The 20,014-nt window shown below is 43.7% G+C and overlaps 1 protein-coding gene across 5 annotated transcripts; it reads right to left on the reverse strand.

Moving 5' to 3' along the window:
• On the reverse strand, positions 1–16,675 carry CASP6 (caspase 6). Of its 5 annotated transcripts, XM_060148590.1 has the most exons (9): positions 16,593–16,675; positions 16,092–16,256; positions 10,499–10,538; positions 8,944–9,894; positions 8,520–8,666; positions 8,004–8,080; positions 4,554–4,729; positions 1,248–1,407; positions 1–588 (listed from the first exon to the last, which is right to left on the reverse strand). In XM_060148590.1, the coding sequence occupies exons 4-9, from the start codon at positions 8,967–8,969 to the stop codon at positions 350–352; spliced, it is 825 nt and encodes a 274-aa protein (XP_060004573.1). In that variant the 5' UTR covers positions 8,970–9,894; positions 10,499–10,538; positions 16,092–16,256; positions 16,593–16,675; the 3' UTR covers positions 1–349. The 5 variants fall into 5 exon arrangements, with proteins under 5 accessions (XP_060004573.1, XP_060004568.1, XP_060004570.1 ...); XM_060148585.1 differs by lacking the exon at positions 8,944–9,894 and having other exon boundaries at positions 16,078–16,256; XM_060148587.1 differs by lacking the exon at positions 16,092–16,256 and having other exon boundaries at positions 16,593–16,651.
• Between the last annotated feature and the right edge of the window lie 3,339 nt (positions 16,676–20,014).

Raw genomic sequence — 20,014 nt, forward strand, 5'->3', positions numbered from 1 at the left:
TTTCAGATATTAAAGGAAAACAAATTATTAGGTTCAAAAACTTTTAAAAACATTATAAAGTTTTATAAAAAGTCACAGAATACAAGTTAAATCAGTCAGGTATTTTGACTAACCTTGCAATTTACTACAAAAGTCAAGTATTACAAATGCTTGTGGATTTTTATTTCTAGGAATTCCCTGAGGATTTCATTTCTACACATATCAAACCCCTTCACCATGTCCAATGTGAGCTGTTTTTTTGTAAAGTTCTCTCATTAGAGCTTAAGACATTTAAAATTGCTGTACCATTACCGAGTGATACTTCTTTATATAAAAATACAGATACATAAAACAAAATAGCACCTATCAATCATTTAGATTTTGGAAAGAAGTGCAGCTTTTTCGTTAGCATTGAGGCAAAGCAGGGCACCTGCTTCTTTCCAATTGCACTTGGGTCTCTGCAGATGCCCACTCGGCGCTGAGAAACTTTCCTGTTCACCAGCGTGAGGAGTTCTGTGAACTCTAAGGAGGACCCGAATTTTCCCAGCATCTCGCACAAATCTTGAATGTACCATGAGCCATTCACAGTTTCCCGATGAGAATAATAACCTAAAAAATATAGACAGGAGAGCCACTGAAGTTTTCTGGTCACTTACTGTGACAGAAAAACACCTTTAGAAAGTCTGAGTTCTTAAAACTCCTTGGAGAAGACTAAGATGTGCCGTGATACAGTTTTAAAAGTTTTCTCTGTTGACTATTCTCATGTGGGAAAAACGATTAATTCCATACAGTTCTATAAAAATAGGGTTAATGCTATGTAATTTTCTCCATTTCCTAAAAATTCCCAAGATAGTAGTAACCAGGCAATGATTTCTGAGACAAGCGATTAGAAAAAAGAAAAACATAAAATTATTTAGTGCAAGAGCAGAGAACAACTGTCATCAGAATAGTTTTCAACGTTTTCCGTGAGCGTTACCACAGAAGCAGTGTCACCATCAGTAACTGACATATTCTGCTGCTCATATTCAATATAATTAGCCTTGTAGCTTTCTTTAACATAGTTCTCAGGAAGGATTTTTCTGTAAGGTATTTTATCCTTTTAGATATCACTCTGATCACATGGCACAAAGAAGTCCATTAAGCCTCTGAGCTTCACGACCAAATCACATGCCCCATTAGAAGGACCTCAGCCAAGTCAAGCCCAGGTGAAACTTACAGGAACTTAGCCAAGAAAGCCAATTATACATTTGTATCAAACACCCACACACCTTCTGCCACAGAGTAACACATGAGGAAGTCTGCTCCAGCAGGAAGTGCGTAAACTGAGGCTGCATCCACCTGGGTTAGGTTGACATCCAGCTTGCTGGTCTGATGATCCACTGCGTCCAAAGGGATGACTGGCACGTCGTGCTGGTTTCCCCGACATGCCTACGAGACAAGCAGGAAAATCCCTTCCTTTACCTACCTGTTCTTCCCAGTGCTTCACGTTCACAGTGAATGTGTGCTTCAGTTCGCCTCCACTGCAACATCAACAGAAGCCACTTTACAGGAGCTTCAGAAACAATGCATTCAGCTTTAGAGCAGGCCAAAGCTGACAGGTTTTTCTCCTACTTACGTTTTCCTACAGTTAATGCTGATTGAATGGTACACTGTAAAAGGGAGAGCATCTGTGTTTTACAGTTTCTTAGGGATTACCCACACCATGGCACCAAGAGTCACCCTTTCTTTTAAAAGCTATAGTATGTGCCTAAGTGTTTCTATATAATCAGGTAATGTATTCCCAGATTGGGTTTTCCTTGCCAAGAGGCCGCCATAAATTGTTAAGGGTCAAAATGACACCACATGACCTGGGAGGACATCTATTAATGTGCCTCCTGCCTTTTGCTCCTACTTTAAAGTGAGGGCTCAAATTCTTACTAATTCTGACTCACACAAGGGCTAACATTAATTTCTACTCAAATAACTATTATGGGCTGCATTTTGTCCCTCCCCGATTTATACACTAAGGACTTAAATATATAACCCCCAGTATTTCAAATGTGACTGTATTTGCTGATATGGCCTTTAAAGAGATAGTTAAGGTAAAATCAGGTCCTATTGGTGGGCCCTAACCCACTATGACTGGCATCCTTATAAAAAGAGACCAGGACACAGACATGCACAGAGGAAAGACCATGTGAACAGAAGCCACCTCCCAGGCAAGGAGAGAGGCCTCAGAAGAAATCAACCCTGCTGACACCTTGATCTCAGACTTCTAACCTCCAGAACCGCAAGAAAATACATTTCTCTTGTCTAAGCTACCCAGTTTGTGTACAGGCAGACCTCAGAGATATTGCAGATTCGGTTCCAGACTGCAGCAACACAGTGAGTATTGCAATAAAGTGAGTCACATGGATTTTTGGTTTCCCAGTGCATATAAAAGTTATGTTTACACTATACTGTAGTCTATTAAGTGTGCAATAGCATTATGTCTAAAAGTACAGACCTTAATTAAAAATACTTTATTGCTAAAAAATGCTAACCATCACCTGAGTCTTCAGCTAGTCATAATCCTTTTGCAATAGTAATGTCAAAATCACAGTCATAACAAATATAATGAAAAAGTTTGAAATATGAAAATTACCAAAATATGACACAGAAATGAAGTGAGCAAATGCAGTTGGAAAAATGGCATCAACACAGGGTTGCCACAAACCTTCAATTTGTTTAAAAAAAAAACACTATCTTCAAAGTGCAATAAAGTGAGGTATGCCTGTACTTTGTTCTAGGAGCCCCGGTAAACTTAATACAGTGCTCTTAACAAGATTCTGCTGTAGTATTATAAATGCATTCATCAGTTCTGAAATGGCTGAAGAATTAGAAGCTTTAAAAGAAACAGTTTGGATGGATTTCAGAGTTATCATATAAATAGAAGATCCCTAATATCCTATTTTTTACAGGAAGATTTTGATCTTATATAGTATTACCAGGCTTATTTTCAGACCTTATTTTCAACTGTCTTCCTAAATGGAATGTAGAACACATGGAACTCAGTGCCATCACTTGCCAAATCAACTGCAGCAAGAATAAGAGCCAGCCTTTACCGGGGGCCTGCCGTGTGCCAGGCACTGTTCGAAGTGTTTTTCATGTTAGGCCAGATCATTTTATCCTCTCAGCCACCCCATGAGCCAGTGCTATTTTATCCCTGTGTCACAGATGAAGAACCTGAGGCACAGAGAAATGAAATAACTTGGCAAAACATTTTCCTCCTTTGTGGCCCATGAGTTATTTCCAATTCTCCTGTCTGACAGTGCTGGCCACTCCCTTTTTCATGAGCAGTCTCACCTGTCATTTCTTTTTTTTTTAATATTTATTTATATTTTGGCTGCGACGGGTCTTCGTTGCTGTGCGCAGGCGGGCTTTTCTCTCTAGTTTTGCTGAGCAGGGGCTACTCTTTGTTGCCGTGTGCAGGCTTCTCATTGCGGTGGCTTCTCTTGCCACGGAGCACAGGCTCTATGCGCGCGAGCTTCAGTAGCTGTGGTGCGTGGGCTCAGTAGTTGTGGCTCGCGGGCTCTAGAGCGCAGGCTCAGTAGTTGTGGTACACGGGCTTAGTTGCTCCGCAACTTGCAGGATCTTAGTTCCCCGACCAGGGATTGAACTCGGGGCCCTGGCAGTGAGAGCACTAAGTCCTAACCTCTGGACTGCCATGGAATTCCCTCTACACTCGTTTTGCAGGCTATACTTGACATGGGGAAACTCATCTACTCCCATGCCTTCCAGTACCACCCACCCATCCCCTCATTACTCCCAAACTTACTTCTCTAATCCGGGCTGCCTGTCTCAAGTTCTAGACCTGTATCTCCAATGACATGTCTCACAGACACCCCAGTGCAGCTGTCCAAACATGAAACCAGGGAGTCATCCTTGACTTTTTTTTTTTAAGCCCCCCTACTCCCTTCCTCAAGGTACGGCAGGGTGTGAAACGTGGCTGTGTCCTCCATGCCGTTCATGGAAATAGAGGATTGCAGCCCTGGAACGTGAGGAATTCCCTTTTTTGTTCAGAATCCTTATTGAGGTACCAAATGATGTTATTCAAGCCCCCAAATATTTTTATCCCTAATACCAGTTTGGCAGTGGGTAACCGCATCTTGGCCTAAGGGAAAATGTGAAAGGACGAAGATGTGAAAGGACGAAGCAAGCTAGGACTAGAAGTCTTTATGCCCACATTCTTCCCACCAGCTAGCATGCTCTCCAGCCCCCAAACCAACCCTGGTCTTAACAGGTGGCCCTGCACTGCACTTGCCCACCAGCAGGTGCTCGTCCAGCGGCTCTGCCTTGACACTGGGCTGGGCCAGGGAGCAGCACATTCGTTATTTTGAGTCATTTCCAATGTCAATCCAAGTAATAAAGATACTGAGAATCTTTATGTTAAGAAAGAATTACTAACAGCTCAAACTGCGACTCTGGCTAGGATTCAAAAAGGGCCTTTCCGATTTACTGGAGAAAGTTACTTCCAAAATCAGCTTTAGTTCTTTCTAGTCACATGTACAGAACCACGGCCCTGATAATTAAGACTATAACATAATCAGTCTTACCTGAATGATAAATATCTTGGGTTTTCCAACCAGGCTCTGACACTTGTCTCCTTTGAACAAGCCAGTCAGTGTCTGAATTTCAATCTTGGCATCATATGCATAGATGTGGTTGCCTTCACCGTGACTCAGGAAAACACACAAAAAGCAATCGGCGTCTACATGGCTAGCGGTTGATGCTAAAAAGACACCCAAAAGTTACTCAGAAATGAAAATAAGGTGCTTATTATCTACATCTAAAAATTTAATTTACTAATATTAGAATAAAGTTACATACATACAATTGAGGGAGGGGGAAAATTTGTTATAATATAAAATGTCTGTAATGAAACAACTTAGAATTTAATCAAGCAATAATTTATACCATACTATATCTGATTTTTTAAAAATCCAAATTATTACAGTTCAAAGTAATAGAGGTGAACAGATTTTGTTAGCTCTCCTAAAACACAGAATAATGACATGGAAAACCTAAAGGGATTATTGTGGGGAACGCCCTTAAAAGATCCAAGTCATTCTGGCAATATAAGTTTCTTTGAATCAGCAGAGACCTCTGGAAAGACCCCAAAACTACTACATAACACCTCCCTACGTGTCGCTGCACCTCCAAGGTGTGCAGCACCTTCACTATATGTCCGCGGCGCTCAGAGCTTCCAAAAGAGTATTAAGACAGGAAAGTGATGTCCTCCAAAGCTGAGGAGCAAGCAAAGTAGAAAACCTGGTAAGCAGCCAGTTGAAAACAGGTTAAAGAAGAACTCTTCCTCAAAAAATTAAAAATAGAACTACTGTATCCTGCACTTCCACTTCTGGGTATTTATCCAAAGACAACAAAAATGCTCATTTGAAAAGATATATGAACCCTCATATTCATTGCAGCAATTATTACAATAGCCAAGATATGGAAGCAACCTAAATGTCCAACAGTGGATGAATGGATAAAAAAGACGTGTGTATATACAGGGGCTTACCATTCAGCCATTAAGAAAAGAAATCTCGCCATTTGCAACAACATGACTGAATCCTGAGAGCATTATGCTAAGTGAGGGAAGGCAGAGAAAGACATGGTCTTGCTATATGTGGAATCCAAAACGCCAGCCAGCAAGCAGGCGACCAACCTCAAAGATGCAGAGAAAAGACTGGTGGCTGCTGGGGCAGAGGCAGGGGTGGGGTGGGTGTGGCCAAATGGGGGAGGGGGCAGAGGTACTAACTTCCAGTTCCACAAATACATAAGTCCCGGGGACGTAACGGACAGCATGGTGACTGTAGTTAACAATACGGTATCGCATACTGGAAAGCTGCCGAGAGAGGAGAGCTTCAGAAGTCCTCATCACAAGAAAGGACAGTCTTTGTAAGTACGTACGGTGACAGACGGTCACCACACTTCCTGTGGTGACCGTTTCCCAGTGTATGCAAATACCAAATCATTATGCTGTATACCTGAAACTAATGTTATATGTCACTTATACCTCAATTTAAAAAAAAAGAGCTCGGAAGAAAGTTTAATTATGTAAATGTTATAATAGTCCTTTGACAAACTACTTAAAAATCCATGACATGTAGTGATTATTACAAACGTAAGTTGTGAATTTACCTACTACTGCATAGTGATGTAGAAATTAATTAGTGATGTAGAAATTAAGAGATAATGTAGCAGGAATGTACAGTGGAGAAAGGACAGCCTCTTCAATAAGTGGTGCTGGGAAAACTGGACAGGTACATGTAAAAGTATGAGATTAGATCACTCCCTAACACCATACACAAAAATAGGCTCAAAATGGATTAAAGACCTAAATGTAAGGCCAGAAACTATCAAACTCTTAGAGGAAAACACGGGCAGAACACTCTATGACATAAATCACAGCAGGATCCTTTTTGACCCACCTCCTAGAGTAATGGAAATAAAAACAAACAAATGGGACCTAATGAAACTTGAAAGCTTTTGCACAGCAAAGGAAACCATAAACAATACCAAAAGACAACCCTCAGAATGGGAGAAAATATTTGCAAATGAAGCAACTGACAAAGGATTAATCTCCAAAATTTACAAGCAGCTCGTGCAGTTCAATATCAAAAAAAACAAACAACCCAATCCAAAAATGGGCAGAAGACCTAAATAGACATTTCTCCAAAGAAGATATACAGACTGCCAACAAACACATGAAAGAATGCTCAACATCATTAATCATTAGAGAAATGCAAGTCAAAACTACAATGAGGTACCACCTCACACTGGTCAGAATGGCCATCATTAAAAAGTCTACAAATAACAAATGATGGAGAGGGCATGGAGAAAAGGGAACCCTCCTACACTGTTGGTGGGAATGTAAATTGATACAGCCACTGTGGAGAACAGTATGGAGGTTCCTTTAAAAACTACAAATAGAACTACCATATGACCCAGCAATCCCACTACTGGGCATATACCCTGAGAAAACCATAATTCAAAAAGAGTCATGTACCAAAATGTTCATTGCAGCTCTATTTACAATAGCCCAGAGATGGAAACAACCTAAGTGTCCATCATCAGATGAATGGATAAAGAAGATGTGGCACATATATACAATGGAATATTACTCAGCCATAAAAAGAAATGAAATTGAGCTATTTGTAATGAGGTGGATAGACCTAGAGTCTGTCATACAGAGTGAAGTAAGTCAGAAAGAGACAAATACCATATGCTAACACATATATATGGAATTTAAGGGAAAAAAAAATGTCATGAAGAACCTAGGGGTAAGACAGGAATAAAGACACAGACCTACTAGAGAATGGACTTGAGGATATGGGGAGGGGGAAGGGTAAGCTGTGACAAAGGGAGAGAGAGGCATGGACATATATACACTACCAAACGTAAGGTAGATAGCTAGTGGGAAGCAGCCGCATAGCACAGGGAGATCAGCTCGGTGCTTTGTGACCACCTAGAGGGGTGGGATAGGGAGGGTGGGCGGGAGGGAGGGAGACGCAAGAGGGAAGAGATATGGGAACATATGTATATATATAACTGATTCATTTTGTTGTAAAGCAGAAACTAACCATTGTAAAGCAATTATACTCCAATAAAGATGTTAAAAAAAAAGAGATAATGTATATAAATCAACAGTATTATGAAACCAGTAAAAAACTTGGGTATGGAAGGAGTCAATTAAAAAATGACTACCCAGCATCTGTAGTATTTGCATTTTCGGCTTTTAATTGCCAAATGAAAAGATCATTTTATTCATTTCTAGAGTAATAGACTGTATCTTTGGAGGCACAATACTTTGCAAAGGTCTCTAAATCTGGTAGGTAGCACAATCAGAGAGGCGCAACCAGAACCTATAACCCATGCTAAATTAATTGACAAGGCTTTTTCACAGTACGGTTAATTATTTGGACCTGTCTTTACACATAGGATAATTGAAAACTACTCAATCCCATCAGAGGAATATGAATAAGAAAACTATTGATACCTACCCTCGTGAATTCTGAGCAGTAGTTCTTCTGCTTTAAGATCATCAAAGCATTTCACTTCAAATCCTAGATCCGAAAACCTGGAGATGATAAATTAAATTGGATGTTAGCTTATGAGCTATTCAGAGCTGTCACACACCCCTAATTATTTAAGGAATCTATACACATTTTTATGACATATAAATTGACTTTTCTTTAGAGAGAAAGAAAAATCAAATATGACAATGATCATTTTCCTTGATAGCCCTCGGTAGGAAGGGATTTATTCATGATAACTGATTTAAGTTACAATACTGCCATCTACTATGCAGATAGACTTATAACAATGCAAAGAATGTTAACATTTAGTAGAACAGCATTAGGGGGGAAATTCAGGCAAGTTCTTAAGGGAGGCTGTGCCCAAATGAGGTTCATCCTCAAATACTCTTGCTCTGTTATTTCATCAGTGTGGACAGGTTTTGATAAGTAGTTATCACTTAAATATCTCACCATCTCGACATATAGATCAAACCATACTACCTGCGCTTAAGATTGTCTCTGTCGGCGCTGGTGCCCTGCCTGTCTGGCAGGGTTAAGTGCCAGAAGAACCTCTCATGATTGAAGATTAAAGCAATTCCTCTCCTCTTGTGGTTCATTTTGTACGTTTCTGCCGGATCAAACACTTCTCTGTTTATGAAAAGTTTTAAAAACAATCACTTAAGTCATATTAAATAACGAGCTCCTCCAAGCCCAAGGTCAACATATAGAGTAGATAAGAGGTCTGTTGCATCCACCTCCTCTGCTAGGCGGACAGACCACTGGTGTGCCCCAGGGAAGCCTCCCAGCCACACTGGCAAGGAAAGTCCTGAAATATTGGGTGGACCAAAAAGTTCCTTCGGAATTTAAGTAAAAGACAGACACATTTTCCATCTTCACCAAGAACTTTATTGAACAACATATTTACCGTTTTGTTGCACTACCTTCTGCCATTTTTCAGGCAACTTCAATTCCATCTTCTCAAAACTTTTTATCTTTTTGAGCAAAGAACTGTTCCAGGTGCCTTTTACAGTCTACCGGGGAACTGAAATTTTTTTCCATTAAGAGAATTTTGTAAAGACTGAAATAAATGGAGATCTGAAGGTGCGATGTCTGGTGAATACGGCAGATGAATCAGAACTTCCCAGCCAAGCTGTAACAGTATTTGCCTGGTCATCAGAGGAACATGCAGTCTTGCGTTATCCTGATGGAAGATTAGGCATTTTCTGTTGACTAATTCTGGACGCTTTCATCGAGTGCTGCTTTCAGTTGGTCTAACTGGGGGCAGTACTTGTTGAAACGAATCGTTTGGTTTTCCGGAAGGAGCTCATAATACAGAACTCCCTCCCGATCCCACCACAGACACAACATCACCTTCTTTGGAATGAAGACCAGCCTTTAGTGTGGTTGATGGTGGTTCATTTCGCTTGCCCCACGATCTCTTCCATTCCACGTTATTGCACAGTATCCACTTTTCATCGCCCGTCACAATTTGTTTTAAAAATGGAACTTTTTCATTACGTAAAGAATCGCATGTGGAAATACGGTCAGGAAGGTTTTTTTTACTTGACTTATGTGGAACCCAAACATCAAAGTGACTGACATAACCAAGCTGGTGCAGATGATTTTCAGTGCTTGATTTGGGTATTCTGAGTATGTCGGCTATCTCCCGAGTGGTAGAACGTTGACTGTGCTCAATTAATGTCTCAATTTGATCGCTATCAACTTCAACTGGTCTACCTGACCGTGGAGCATCGTCCAGCGAGCAATCTGCAGCACGAAACTTTGCAAACCACTTCTGACACGTTCGATCAGTCACAGCACCTTCTCCATAGGCCGCACAAATCTTTTTTTGCGTTTCGGTTGCATTTTTACCTTTCTTGAAACAATAAAGCATAATATGTTGGAAATGTTGCTTTTTTCCTTCCATCTTCCATATTAAAATGGCCACACAAAAATTCACCAAGTTTGATAAGTCTTTTTTCAAATGCATGCTGATATGACGGCTGTCACAATACAATCTAACAAAATTGTTTTGAATGAAGTTAAAGACAACTAAGTGCTACTAGAGCCATCGAACGGAAAAAAGCGAACAAGCTTTTTGGCCCACCCAGTATTCCTGTACCAACGGGTAACAGCAGCCATGCTGAGCACCCCTACGCCCACCCCAATCCCTCTGCATGGGTGTCTTTCCCCCAGGTCTCCAGGAGTCAGCGACCAAGGACAACAGCCTGGCCCAGGCCTAGCCCCAGGGCCCATGCCATCCCAATTGTTCAGTATTTTGAACCTCAGTCTAGGTCCCTTCACAGCCAGGGGCAGCACACCTATACTACCCTGCACATCTACAAACCAACCCTCCAAATGCTAAAACCTGACATTCTCAGTTCTGCTTTCTAGCTCCCAGGTCCCTTTCTTGCTTTGATTTCTGTAGGCTGATCATGATCAAAGGAAAAGACCTTTACTGGTAAAGAGCACATTTTTACCTCGTAGGGAAGGCATCTGTTTCTGTCATGTTTTGCTCACCTATTAAAAAAAAGTTGGGTTTTGTTAATATACTTTTTGACTTACGGTCATAAAACACATCAGGAACTCCCAGCTGCCTTGACTCCTATACTCTTAAGCCCCTTCTGTCTTGGTTAGTTTAAAGGTCAAAGTACGTGAGAAGGAGTAAGGGAGAAGGAAGGGAAAGTGCTATGAATAATAAACAAATTAGAGTGGCATGGACTTATATACACTACCAAATGTAAAACAGATAGCAAGTGAGAAGCAGCTGCATAGCACAGGGAGATCAGCTCGGTGCTTTGTGACCACCTAGAGGGGTGGGATAGGGAGGGTGGGAGGGAGGGAGATGCAAGAGGGAGGGGATATGGGGATATATGTATACGTATAGCTGATTTACTTTGTTATAGAGCAGAAACTAACACACCATTGTAAAGCAACTATACTCCAATAAAGATGTTAAAAAAATAAATAACTATAAATTAACAGCTCAATTTTTTCTCACCCTCAACTCTTACATGCAAAATAAAACAGATTAGAAATGGAGAAAATTTAAAAAAATTTTTTTAATGGAGAAAATATTACTCAAACACATTCGTTGCAAAATATGTCTAAAGTAACAAATGTAGCTCTGTGATTATGCAGCTCAAATGAAATATGAAATTGCTTGATATTGCAGAAAATGTTTTTGCAAATATTCTCTGAAACAGAGAAGGGATTAAGTCAAGCAAGAGAACTGAACAGAGCGTGGTTAATACTGGATTACCCTGCCACCTGGAAGAGGTAGACGTTTGGTGGAGGAAGGGAAAGGGCAAAGGCTCAGACTTTGATCTCCTGAATGACGCATGTGCACTTACGACCCTGTAATCGGGACCCTCTGCTCCTGACCCACGAACAGACTTCCCCACCCCTGAGACAGCCTCTCACTGAATCCCTCTCTACTCCCGGGAACAGTGCTGTGCAACACAGCTCTCTGCAATGACAGAATTCCCTACACCAGAGCTGTCCCATAGGGCAGCCACTGGCCACATGTGGTCTTGAGCACTTGAAATGTGGCTAGTGTAACTGACGAACTCAGTTAATTAAATTAATTTAAACGTGTGGCCCGTGGCTTCTGTATTGGACAGCACAGTCAGTCTAAGCATCTTCTACAAGAAGGGCCCATACGCTCATAAATCTGTTTTTACCTGATAAACTTAAGAGCTTAAGAGGGGAGGGGAGACAAGGTAATACAATATCAACAGTAGAGCAAGATGCACCTCTCAGTTGAGGTCTTTGAAGGAAGCGCAACAGACCCTCAGGGTAGACTCCTACCCATCATCTCCTAGTCAAGAGGGTGGGGTCCCCCTCTCTCCTTGGAGTCTTCTCCCTGACGCCTGACTGTTCTAACCTCGCGTCTCCTCACTGACAAAAATCCGCCCAGGGAGGGAGGATGAGGTGAGATGGGGAATTCAACTCCAGGGCCCTTTACCAGTCACTCTCAGCCTGTTCCTCACGTAATGCACCCAGCATTCCAGCCAAGACCCCACAGCGGCCTTCCCCTTCCCCTGTGCCATAGGCCCCAATCAGTTTTTCTTAACCTTTTGCATCAGTTCCTGGCCTGGGTGATAAAATGCAGATTCCTGGATCCTAACCCTGACTTACAGAATCAGAATCCTGGGAAAGGTGACAATCTGCATTTTTAACAAGGTGATTTTTACTCACACCAAAGATGAGTCAAAAGCAGCCTCTAGTGCATCCTCCCCACGCTTCCAAAGTTTCTGTGCGACCCCACATCTTGCTCTAAGGTGGATACTTCATATTCCACACCCTGCTTTACTAGGAATACTTCCTACCAAGCACTCCTCTATCCAGGGGGACTTCCCTACTGTACAGCTGCTCTACTGGGGGATTTCCTACTCCACGCAGTATTCTAAAAGGGATCCCACCGACTCCACCCACTGCTCTACTAAGGTTACATGGTAGCTCATACACTGTTCCACCAGAACACTTCCTCCTCCACACACTGATGCTGGGGATACTTCCTGCTGTACACGCTGTCCTCCCAGGGACAGTACTTACTCCACACACTTCTCTACTAGAACACTTGCTGCTCTGCACACTCGACACTGGGGATACTTCCTACCACGCACAGTGCTCTCCAGGGATCCACAAACTCCTCTACCCAGAATACTTCCTGTACCACACACCAGTCTACCATGAAACCTCCAGCCCTACTCCACTACCAAGGCACTTCCTTCTCCACACACTGCTCTACTGGGGACACATCCTACCCCACACACTGCTGTACAGCTGATGCTTCCTAATAAGACACCCCTCTACTTGGGATGCTGACCCAGTGAGCATACGGCTCTCTGGAGGATACTTCCGAGTCCACAGTTATGCCCAGGATACCTCCTCCTACACACCCCGTTCTACCAGGGTTACTTCCTGTGCCACACACTGTTCTACCCGGGATACAGAAATTGCTCTACTCGGAATACTTCCGACTGCACACAGTGATAAACCGGGATGCTTCGTGGTCCACACACTGCTCTGCTACGGATACTTCGACTCCACGTACTGCCCTACCTAGGACACAACCTATTCCACACCATGCTCTATCCTGGAGACTTCCTACTTCACACACTGATCTACCAAGGTTCCCTGGAAGCACCCACACACCGCTCTCCCCGGGACACGTCCTACTCTTCTTACTCTACAGATCACTCTACCCAGAATTCTCCCCACTCCACACACTGCTCTACGGAGGATACTTCCTTCTCCGCACACTTTCCACCGGCGATACTTCTGGCTCCCCTCAGTGCTCGCCCAAGGATACATCCTACCTTTCCTACTCCACACACTGCTCTCTGTGACATACTGCTTACTAGGACGGGGCTCCACCGGAGCAGAGATCCTTAATAGAGAGACCTCTTTACCGGGATACCTCCTCCTCAACAGCGCTGTGCCCAGGGACACTTCCCTCCTGCACTCAGTGCTCACCTAGGACACTTCCTGCCCCACGCACGGCTCCACTGAATGTACATCCTACGCTTCCCACTCCACAAACAGCCATACCCAGAATGCTTCCTACTCCACACGCTGTTCTCCTGGGATACTTCCCACTCCACACGGCTCTATGGCATGCTTCCTACTAAGACTCCCTGCTACTCAGGGATGCTGCCCTTCTGAACACACTGCTCTTCGAGCGCATAAACTCCTCCACCCAGAAGATTTCCTACAACGCACTGATACATCATGATACTTTCTAGTCCACACACTGCTCCCCCTGGGACACTTCCCACTTCTGACAACGCTCCATTGGGGATACTTCTACACCCTGCTCTTCCTGGGCTACGTCCTACTCACACACTGTTCTAACTGGGATTCCTCCTGCCCCACAATTGCTCTCCCCCGAAGAGCTCCACACCCTGTCTACCGGGGTACCTTCCTGCTCCCCACACTGCCCTACCAGAGCAGTGCAGGGTTTTCTCTCCTTCCATTTTCAAAAGCTTTTGTTCCAGGAGCCTTTTAATAACCTCACGTGCTTATCATTAAACCACTTATACAATTAAGAAATAGAACCACTCAAACTAAACACATGAAATCCATATCTGAAAGCCAATCACCTCCTTCACCCGCCAAGAACCTGCACAGGCTGGAGAGCACCTGAGTCTCTTCTGTGATGCCCAGAGCAGTAGCAGACCCAGCAGTTCACCTCTCCCAGCTTTTGCACCTTGTTGGCTAGTGAGCCTAAGGCAGCTTGAAGTGTCCCTGGCGGAAGCTGTGCCAACTGGCCGGTCACCAAACTAACTCAAGACCTTGAGGGTGAAAGCACTGGAGAGGTACACCCGACTGGGTCTTTAAAGTTCCTTTTTCACAGTCTGAGGAAGGAGCTTCACAATTCTCCTGGGCTGGATGTAATTTATGCTGTGCATTTGGGTCATCTCAAATACTGCCCTCAGCTTACAGACTTAGGAAAGATGGCCAGTTTTAAGTAGCTCAAGATTAATTTGTTTAAAATGACATTCAATTTCAAAGTAAACAGATAGGACAATCTCAGTGAGGCATTTTTTAAAGTTTTTTTTTTTGTTGTCACTGTTAACATGATAGTTGTAGAAAGACACTGGGCTGTGAAAACTTCAGTTCTGATCCTCACAGGCTCTAACCTTCACTCTGCTATAACAGGCACCCTGTATCCTGCAATACCAATTACTGACCAAGTCCAGCTGCCACTCTGTTCTAGCAGTTTGTTGAATCAGAACAGAAAGCTATGAAGACAGACATTAGAACTGAGGTTCCAACACTTTTCCTGGAGTTGATCAATTTTACCCTGCTTCCAGAGAACATACAATGCGACTCTGTCGCAGTCACTTTAAACTGCATGTACCCAGCAGACCAGCTTTCAGGAAGGGTGTGCTTTAACAAGTATCATCGTACTGCATGAGTACAAACAAACTGGCTCTGTTGACATGGAGAAAATAAATCTTAATGAGGGAGATACCCTATATAACATTTACAAATTCCTGTTCATCGGCAATCTTTTCATCAAAAATGGTTCCCAAAAAAAAAAAAAGGTTCCGCCACTAAACCTGACTCTTGACCTCTTCTCCCCTCTCCTTGCCTCTGATTTAAGCAATTTTCCTCTCCACCATAATGCAACCACGACCTCATTGCTCCTTAAACAAGTTTAATTTTTACAAAACCAATCAATCATTCCTTTTTCCTCCACACCTTAACCTGTCAATGCCCCCAGCTACCATTTGTTGATGGCGTGGCACTTTAGATAACTTTATCTCACTCTGCTCCACAGGCCCTGTGAGACAGAGAAAGTGCAAGAGATTTGTCCAAGGTCAGTGCCCTGGAGTTGGTACTGAAGACACCGTTCTGACTGTAGATTCCAAAGTCCCTACACTCCCTGTCACCATGTTAAAACCGCTCCCACCAGAGAGAGACCAAAAACCTTTCTAAACTAAGTGTTTGTTCATTTCTCCCAACTTCTTCAGCATCTACTGTTGTCATCTTCATTCACTGCAGTATCTATGAAAATCTACCCATATTCCCTATCAACAATTGGTTTATTAATCCTACTTTGAGTGACTCATGTCAGGCCTGGAACACACTGGAAAAGGGGTAGGGTGGGGATTGAAAAGGGAGCAAGTAGGAAAAGGAAGGAGTGGTGGGCGACATGCGGTGACTAGCGGTCCCTCAAGCATCCTGGACCCCTGCCCCAGCTTCCCACCCCTCACCACTGGTTCCAAAAGGGAAACGGCCACTGGACCTCGCACTGTCCATCAGGGTAATGCCACTTCCTCCTGAACAACCATGGTGACTTTTACAACTTGCCTCTGGGGCAAAAGGCCTGTTTTGTGCGGCGAAGAATAAAAAGCTCTGAAATAAAGGCGCTCTGCATCGACTGACTGCCAGCGCTTCAAACCACCCCCCACTTTTTTTTTTTTTTTTTACTATGGCCAGAATTTCTAAACCTTATCAGTAAAATAATAAGTGACAGGGAAGAACGTTCTAAAGCATGCGTTTTGCAGAAGATCATTTTGTAGAGAATAGTTACTGTGGCTTTAACTTAAATTCACGAACAACTGCAGGTTTCCTGGAGGCAGGAGAGCCATGGCGGCTGTGCAGCCGCCGACGCCTGGATTTCGTCTCCAGGTTCAGAGCGGGCAAGCCCGGGGGCCTCTCTGCCCGGGCACTGCCTCGGGCCGGTCACGCTCCATTGTTACTGCAGGCAACCACTTCTTTTAACTGAGAAGTGAGAAAACAAAACAAGATCCAACCTCCAAAAGTTAACTTTCTTATGACCAAGCGCAGTTAAAGTTTAAATAGCCCCGACGGCTAGAGAGAGATCAGCGCCCGGAGGACAAAAGCGGCCAGGGCACGCCCCAGCGCTCGGCGCCGCCACCAGGGACCGCAAGGAGGAGGCGGCTAGGTTCCCGAGTTGTTTTTCTGAGCCCAGAAACTAAGCTGCGCCCACCGGACCTGAGCGCTTCCCTCCAAGACCCTCAGCTTCTTCTGGCCGCCGAGCAAAACCGGAGGAGCCCGCGTCCCCGCCCCCGCACCCCCCCGGTACCCGCCGCCTACCTGCACCGCGAGCCCCGCGGAGCCCCGACACCGAACTCATCGCGGCAGAGCGCGCAGCACCGACGCCCGGGCGGCCTCCGCTTCCTGAAGCCGGGCTGCAGCCCCCGCCCCTTCCTCCACCCCGCCCCCGCCTCCGCTACCCCCGCGCCCTCGCTCCCTGCCCGCCGCCTGCCGGAGGGTGGGACGGGGTCGGTGGTGGCAGTGCCCCGCGCAGAGTTAAGGCCCCTTTCCGTCACGCGGAGTTCGCCGAGGCAAGAGCGCCCGGGCACGGCAGGGGACCCGGTCTCCTCCGCCTGGCGCCTTGGAGAGCCGAACCCTGCTGTAGGGAGACGTCAGATTCCGTCCCGAGCACGAGCGGCGGCCCCGGGGTGGGAGGCTCCAGCCAACTGCAGATGACCTGCGGCGAGCTCCACGCTCAAGCCCCGCCCCAAGCGTTTGCTCCTCCTCACTCCCTCAAAGGTGCAGGCGGTTGTGTTCCTGCTTCCCTAGTAGTCCTTTCTCCCGTACGAGTTATTGATAGGATTTGTAAGAATTTACAATACTTTAAAACGCTCTTTGTTTGTATAGCGGATTCGGGCCAAAGTAAACTAGATGCCACTCCAGGATTCTCAAATGTGGCTTTTATAAGTAGAGGTAATTCGGGGAAGGAATCATGCAGAAATTAGGAGACCGGACTCTCGGGTCTGTAGACTATGGCTTTTAACGACCCAGAGCATGTCTGTTACATTTAATTGAGCTCCTCTTCGGGTGGTTGGCTAGTGTGTAAATTTGCTTCAACGAACAACTCTGAATCGGAAGAAAAGGTGGCTTCCTCTTTCCCAACTTCTCTGGGTCTTGCCATTTAACAAGTAACCGACATCAGACTGGGGGGAAAATGTGTTAAGGCACCATTTCTAATACATTAAAGTAAGTATAAGGGATCCGTCTTCTATAAGCATCACCCCTTTATTGGGGAGGGAAAAATAAAATCTAACTTGGTAACTTTTCCTACATGTACTTGTGGACCATGCTTGGTCATTGAATAGATTATGAAATCAAAGGATTTTACTCCACGCCACTTACTGTTCAGTTCCTTGTAGGCATATTTCAGGAGTCACTAGCTTTGTTCCTTATTCTGCGGTGAAGACATGGAGGATCGGTATCTCCCTCGCATGGTGGTTGTAACAACTGAGTTAAATCACTGTATTCAGAACAGTGCCTGGCTTGTGAAGAGCTCAATACATTTTTACTGCCACCACCTGAAGCTTATGGAAAGTAAATGGCCTTCTTACGGTTTCCCCATTACGAAGCAGTTGCTTAGTATGTAGGAGGTGCTCAATAAATATTTATCCATTGAATGAGCTTCAGGGTTTCAGCATATGCACTCTGGACTTTACCCAGTTTGAATGAGTTATCTGACCACCAGAGCTTTCCGGTCCTTCTGCCTGGTTTTCAGGGTCTCCTCTGCTTGAGCCCTGAAAACACTCCTTATATAGAAGTGGAACTCCAACTGGCTGACCTTCCATTTATCTGAAAGGAGCAGATGAAAGGAATTAATTTTTCCCCCTAAGTGTCTTATCTCAGAATATTGTATTGCTTTTATAGCATGTGGTTATATATATTGTCTACCTTAAGAGATATAAATACAAAGCATTAGGGTACTTATTTCACAATTATAAATGCTAAATTCCAGCTTTTTAAAACAATAGCTATCCCCCCAGTAAAAAGGGTAAGTGCCTGGGATTGGGAAATGGGCTGCCTAGGTTCTAATCCTGACTCCACCATTTTATTGGCTGTGAGACCATGGACAAGTACTTAAGGCAGTTTAACCTCCCCCAGCTTCAAATTCTTCTCTGTAAAATGGGGATCAAATTTACTCAATAGCTGAGATAGTAACTGCCAAAGTCCCAGAACAGTACCCAGCCCACAATAAGCTTTCAGTACATGTTATTTTTAGCTACTGAAGATTACCTACACCAGTTCTCAAACCGTAGTCTCTGAACCAGCATCTGGGAACATACTAGAAATGCAAACTCTTGGGACCTACACAACCAGACCTACTGGATGAGAAGCTGGCGGTGGGGTCCAGCAGCTCATTTTAACAAGCCCTCCAGTGATTCTGCTGCAGGCTCACGTTTGAGACATAGACTAATTAGAATCCTACCAAGGAATCTCTTCCTTCTCAAAGAAGAAAAGAAGCCAAAGCATTTCCATATTATTAAAATAATTAAGATATACTAAAGACCAAAAGTTAACAGGATGGCTTGATTCTTGCCATTATAGTGACTTTTAGTGACTTTAATTTTTAGTGACTTTTAGAAGTCACTTTTATGGATTTTCTGAAACTGAAGCTCTTAGCCACTGTTACCTATCCCAGGAATGAAATATATGGAATAAAGTTAAATTCAGAGATAATTCTAAAACTTAAATTTTGGCCTTTTTTCTTTTTTCAGTGTTACCCCACTAAACCTTGTTTTTTTCCTATATGAATCATAGGAATACCAAATTTCTACAATTCTGATTACTACACTTAAGAAAACTTGAGAGCCAACAAAGACATTTGTAAGGTAGGCAGCAAGGAGACTCTGAAGGATGTTTTGGAAACCTAATAAGCCCGAGACAAAAAAAAGCATAACATCACGGTGACCTATACACAAATATGACACTGCTGATCTGGTTTTATTTTTATTGTTTTTTGTTGTTTTTTTTTTTGCAGTACGCGGCCTCCCGTTGCAGAGCACAGGCTCCGGACGCGCAGGCTCCGCGGCATGTGGGATCTTCCCAGACCGGGGCATGAACCCATGTCCCCTGCATTGGCAGGCGGACTCTCAACCACTGCGCCACCAGGGAAGCCCTATTGATAACTATTAATTTAGCTATTTTTCATATACTGGTTGTACACAATTCTGTGAGAAAAACAGTAAACTAAAGGGGCTATTTCAATCATTAGAGCCAGGTGTTATACAAGACTTGAATATACTGCAGGGAGTTATCTGTGAATTTTGACCAATGCAATGTAACCTACGTGGAAGGATCCTTACCTAATAGGTTTCAGTCTACTCCCCAAAGTTACTAAAGTCAGTGTACTAAAAAGAGTTGTTTTTACAGAAGGACTCCATTGTCTTCATTTTGTTAGATGTTATTCCTGTTTTGTACCAGGATAAAATAATGACCATTTTGACCTCCTGCCAACCTTGTACTTCTATAAGTACTGACAGAAATATCACTTTTTCATTTTAGGGGGAAGTAGTTATAAGCTAACAAAACAACTCTTTAATTAGTACTACTAGTCTAGACTAGTCTAGGGGGTCACTGAAGGAAATCCTGCTCAAAAAATGTGTTTGCCCTCATATTTCAATTCTGTCTTCCTTACAATTTCTTTGTGCCTCAGTTTCTCCACCTATGAAATGCATACAGCTGTATCTGTCCCTGGAAAAGGTGTG

The sequence above is a fragment of the Lagenorhynchus albirostris genome, chromosome 4, assembly GCF_949774975.1.
Source record: "Lagenorhynchus albirostris chromosome 4, mLagAlb1.1, whole genome shotgun sequence".
Classification (NCBI taxonomy): Eukaryota; Metazoa; Chordata; class Mammalia; order Artiodactyla; family Delphinidae; genus Lagenorhynchus; species Lagenorhynchus albirostris.

What these genes read in the sequence shown, in the direction of transcription:
- CASP6 (XM_060148585.1), bottom strand. Translation starts at nt 16,123, where the DNA reads ATGGCTCTCCTGCCTCCAGGAAACCTGCAGTTGTTCGTGAATTTAA. An exon ending in GCAGTTGTTCGTGAATTTAA is followed by an intron (nt 10,539 to 16,077) that starts GTTAAAGCCACA and finishes TTTTTTTAATAG; the next exon opens with GTGAGCAAAACATGACAGAA. An exon ending in ACTGCTCAGAATTCACGAGG is followed by an intron (nt 4,730 to 8,003) that starts GTAGGTATCAAT and finishes GTGTCTTTTTAG; the next exon opens with CATCAACCGCTAGCCATGTA.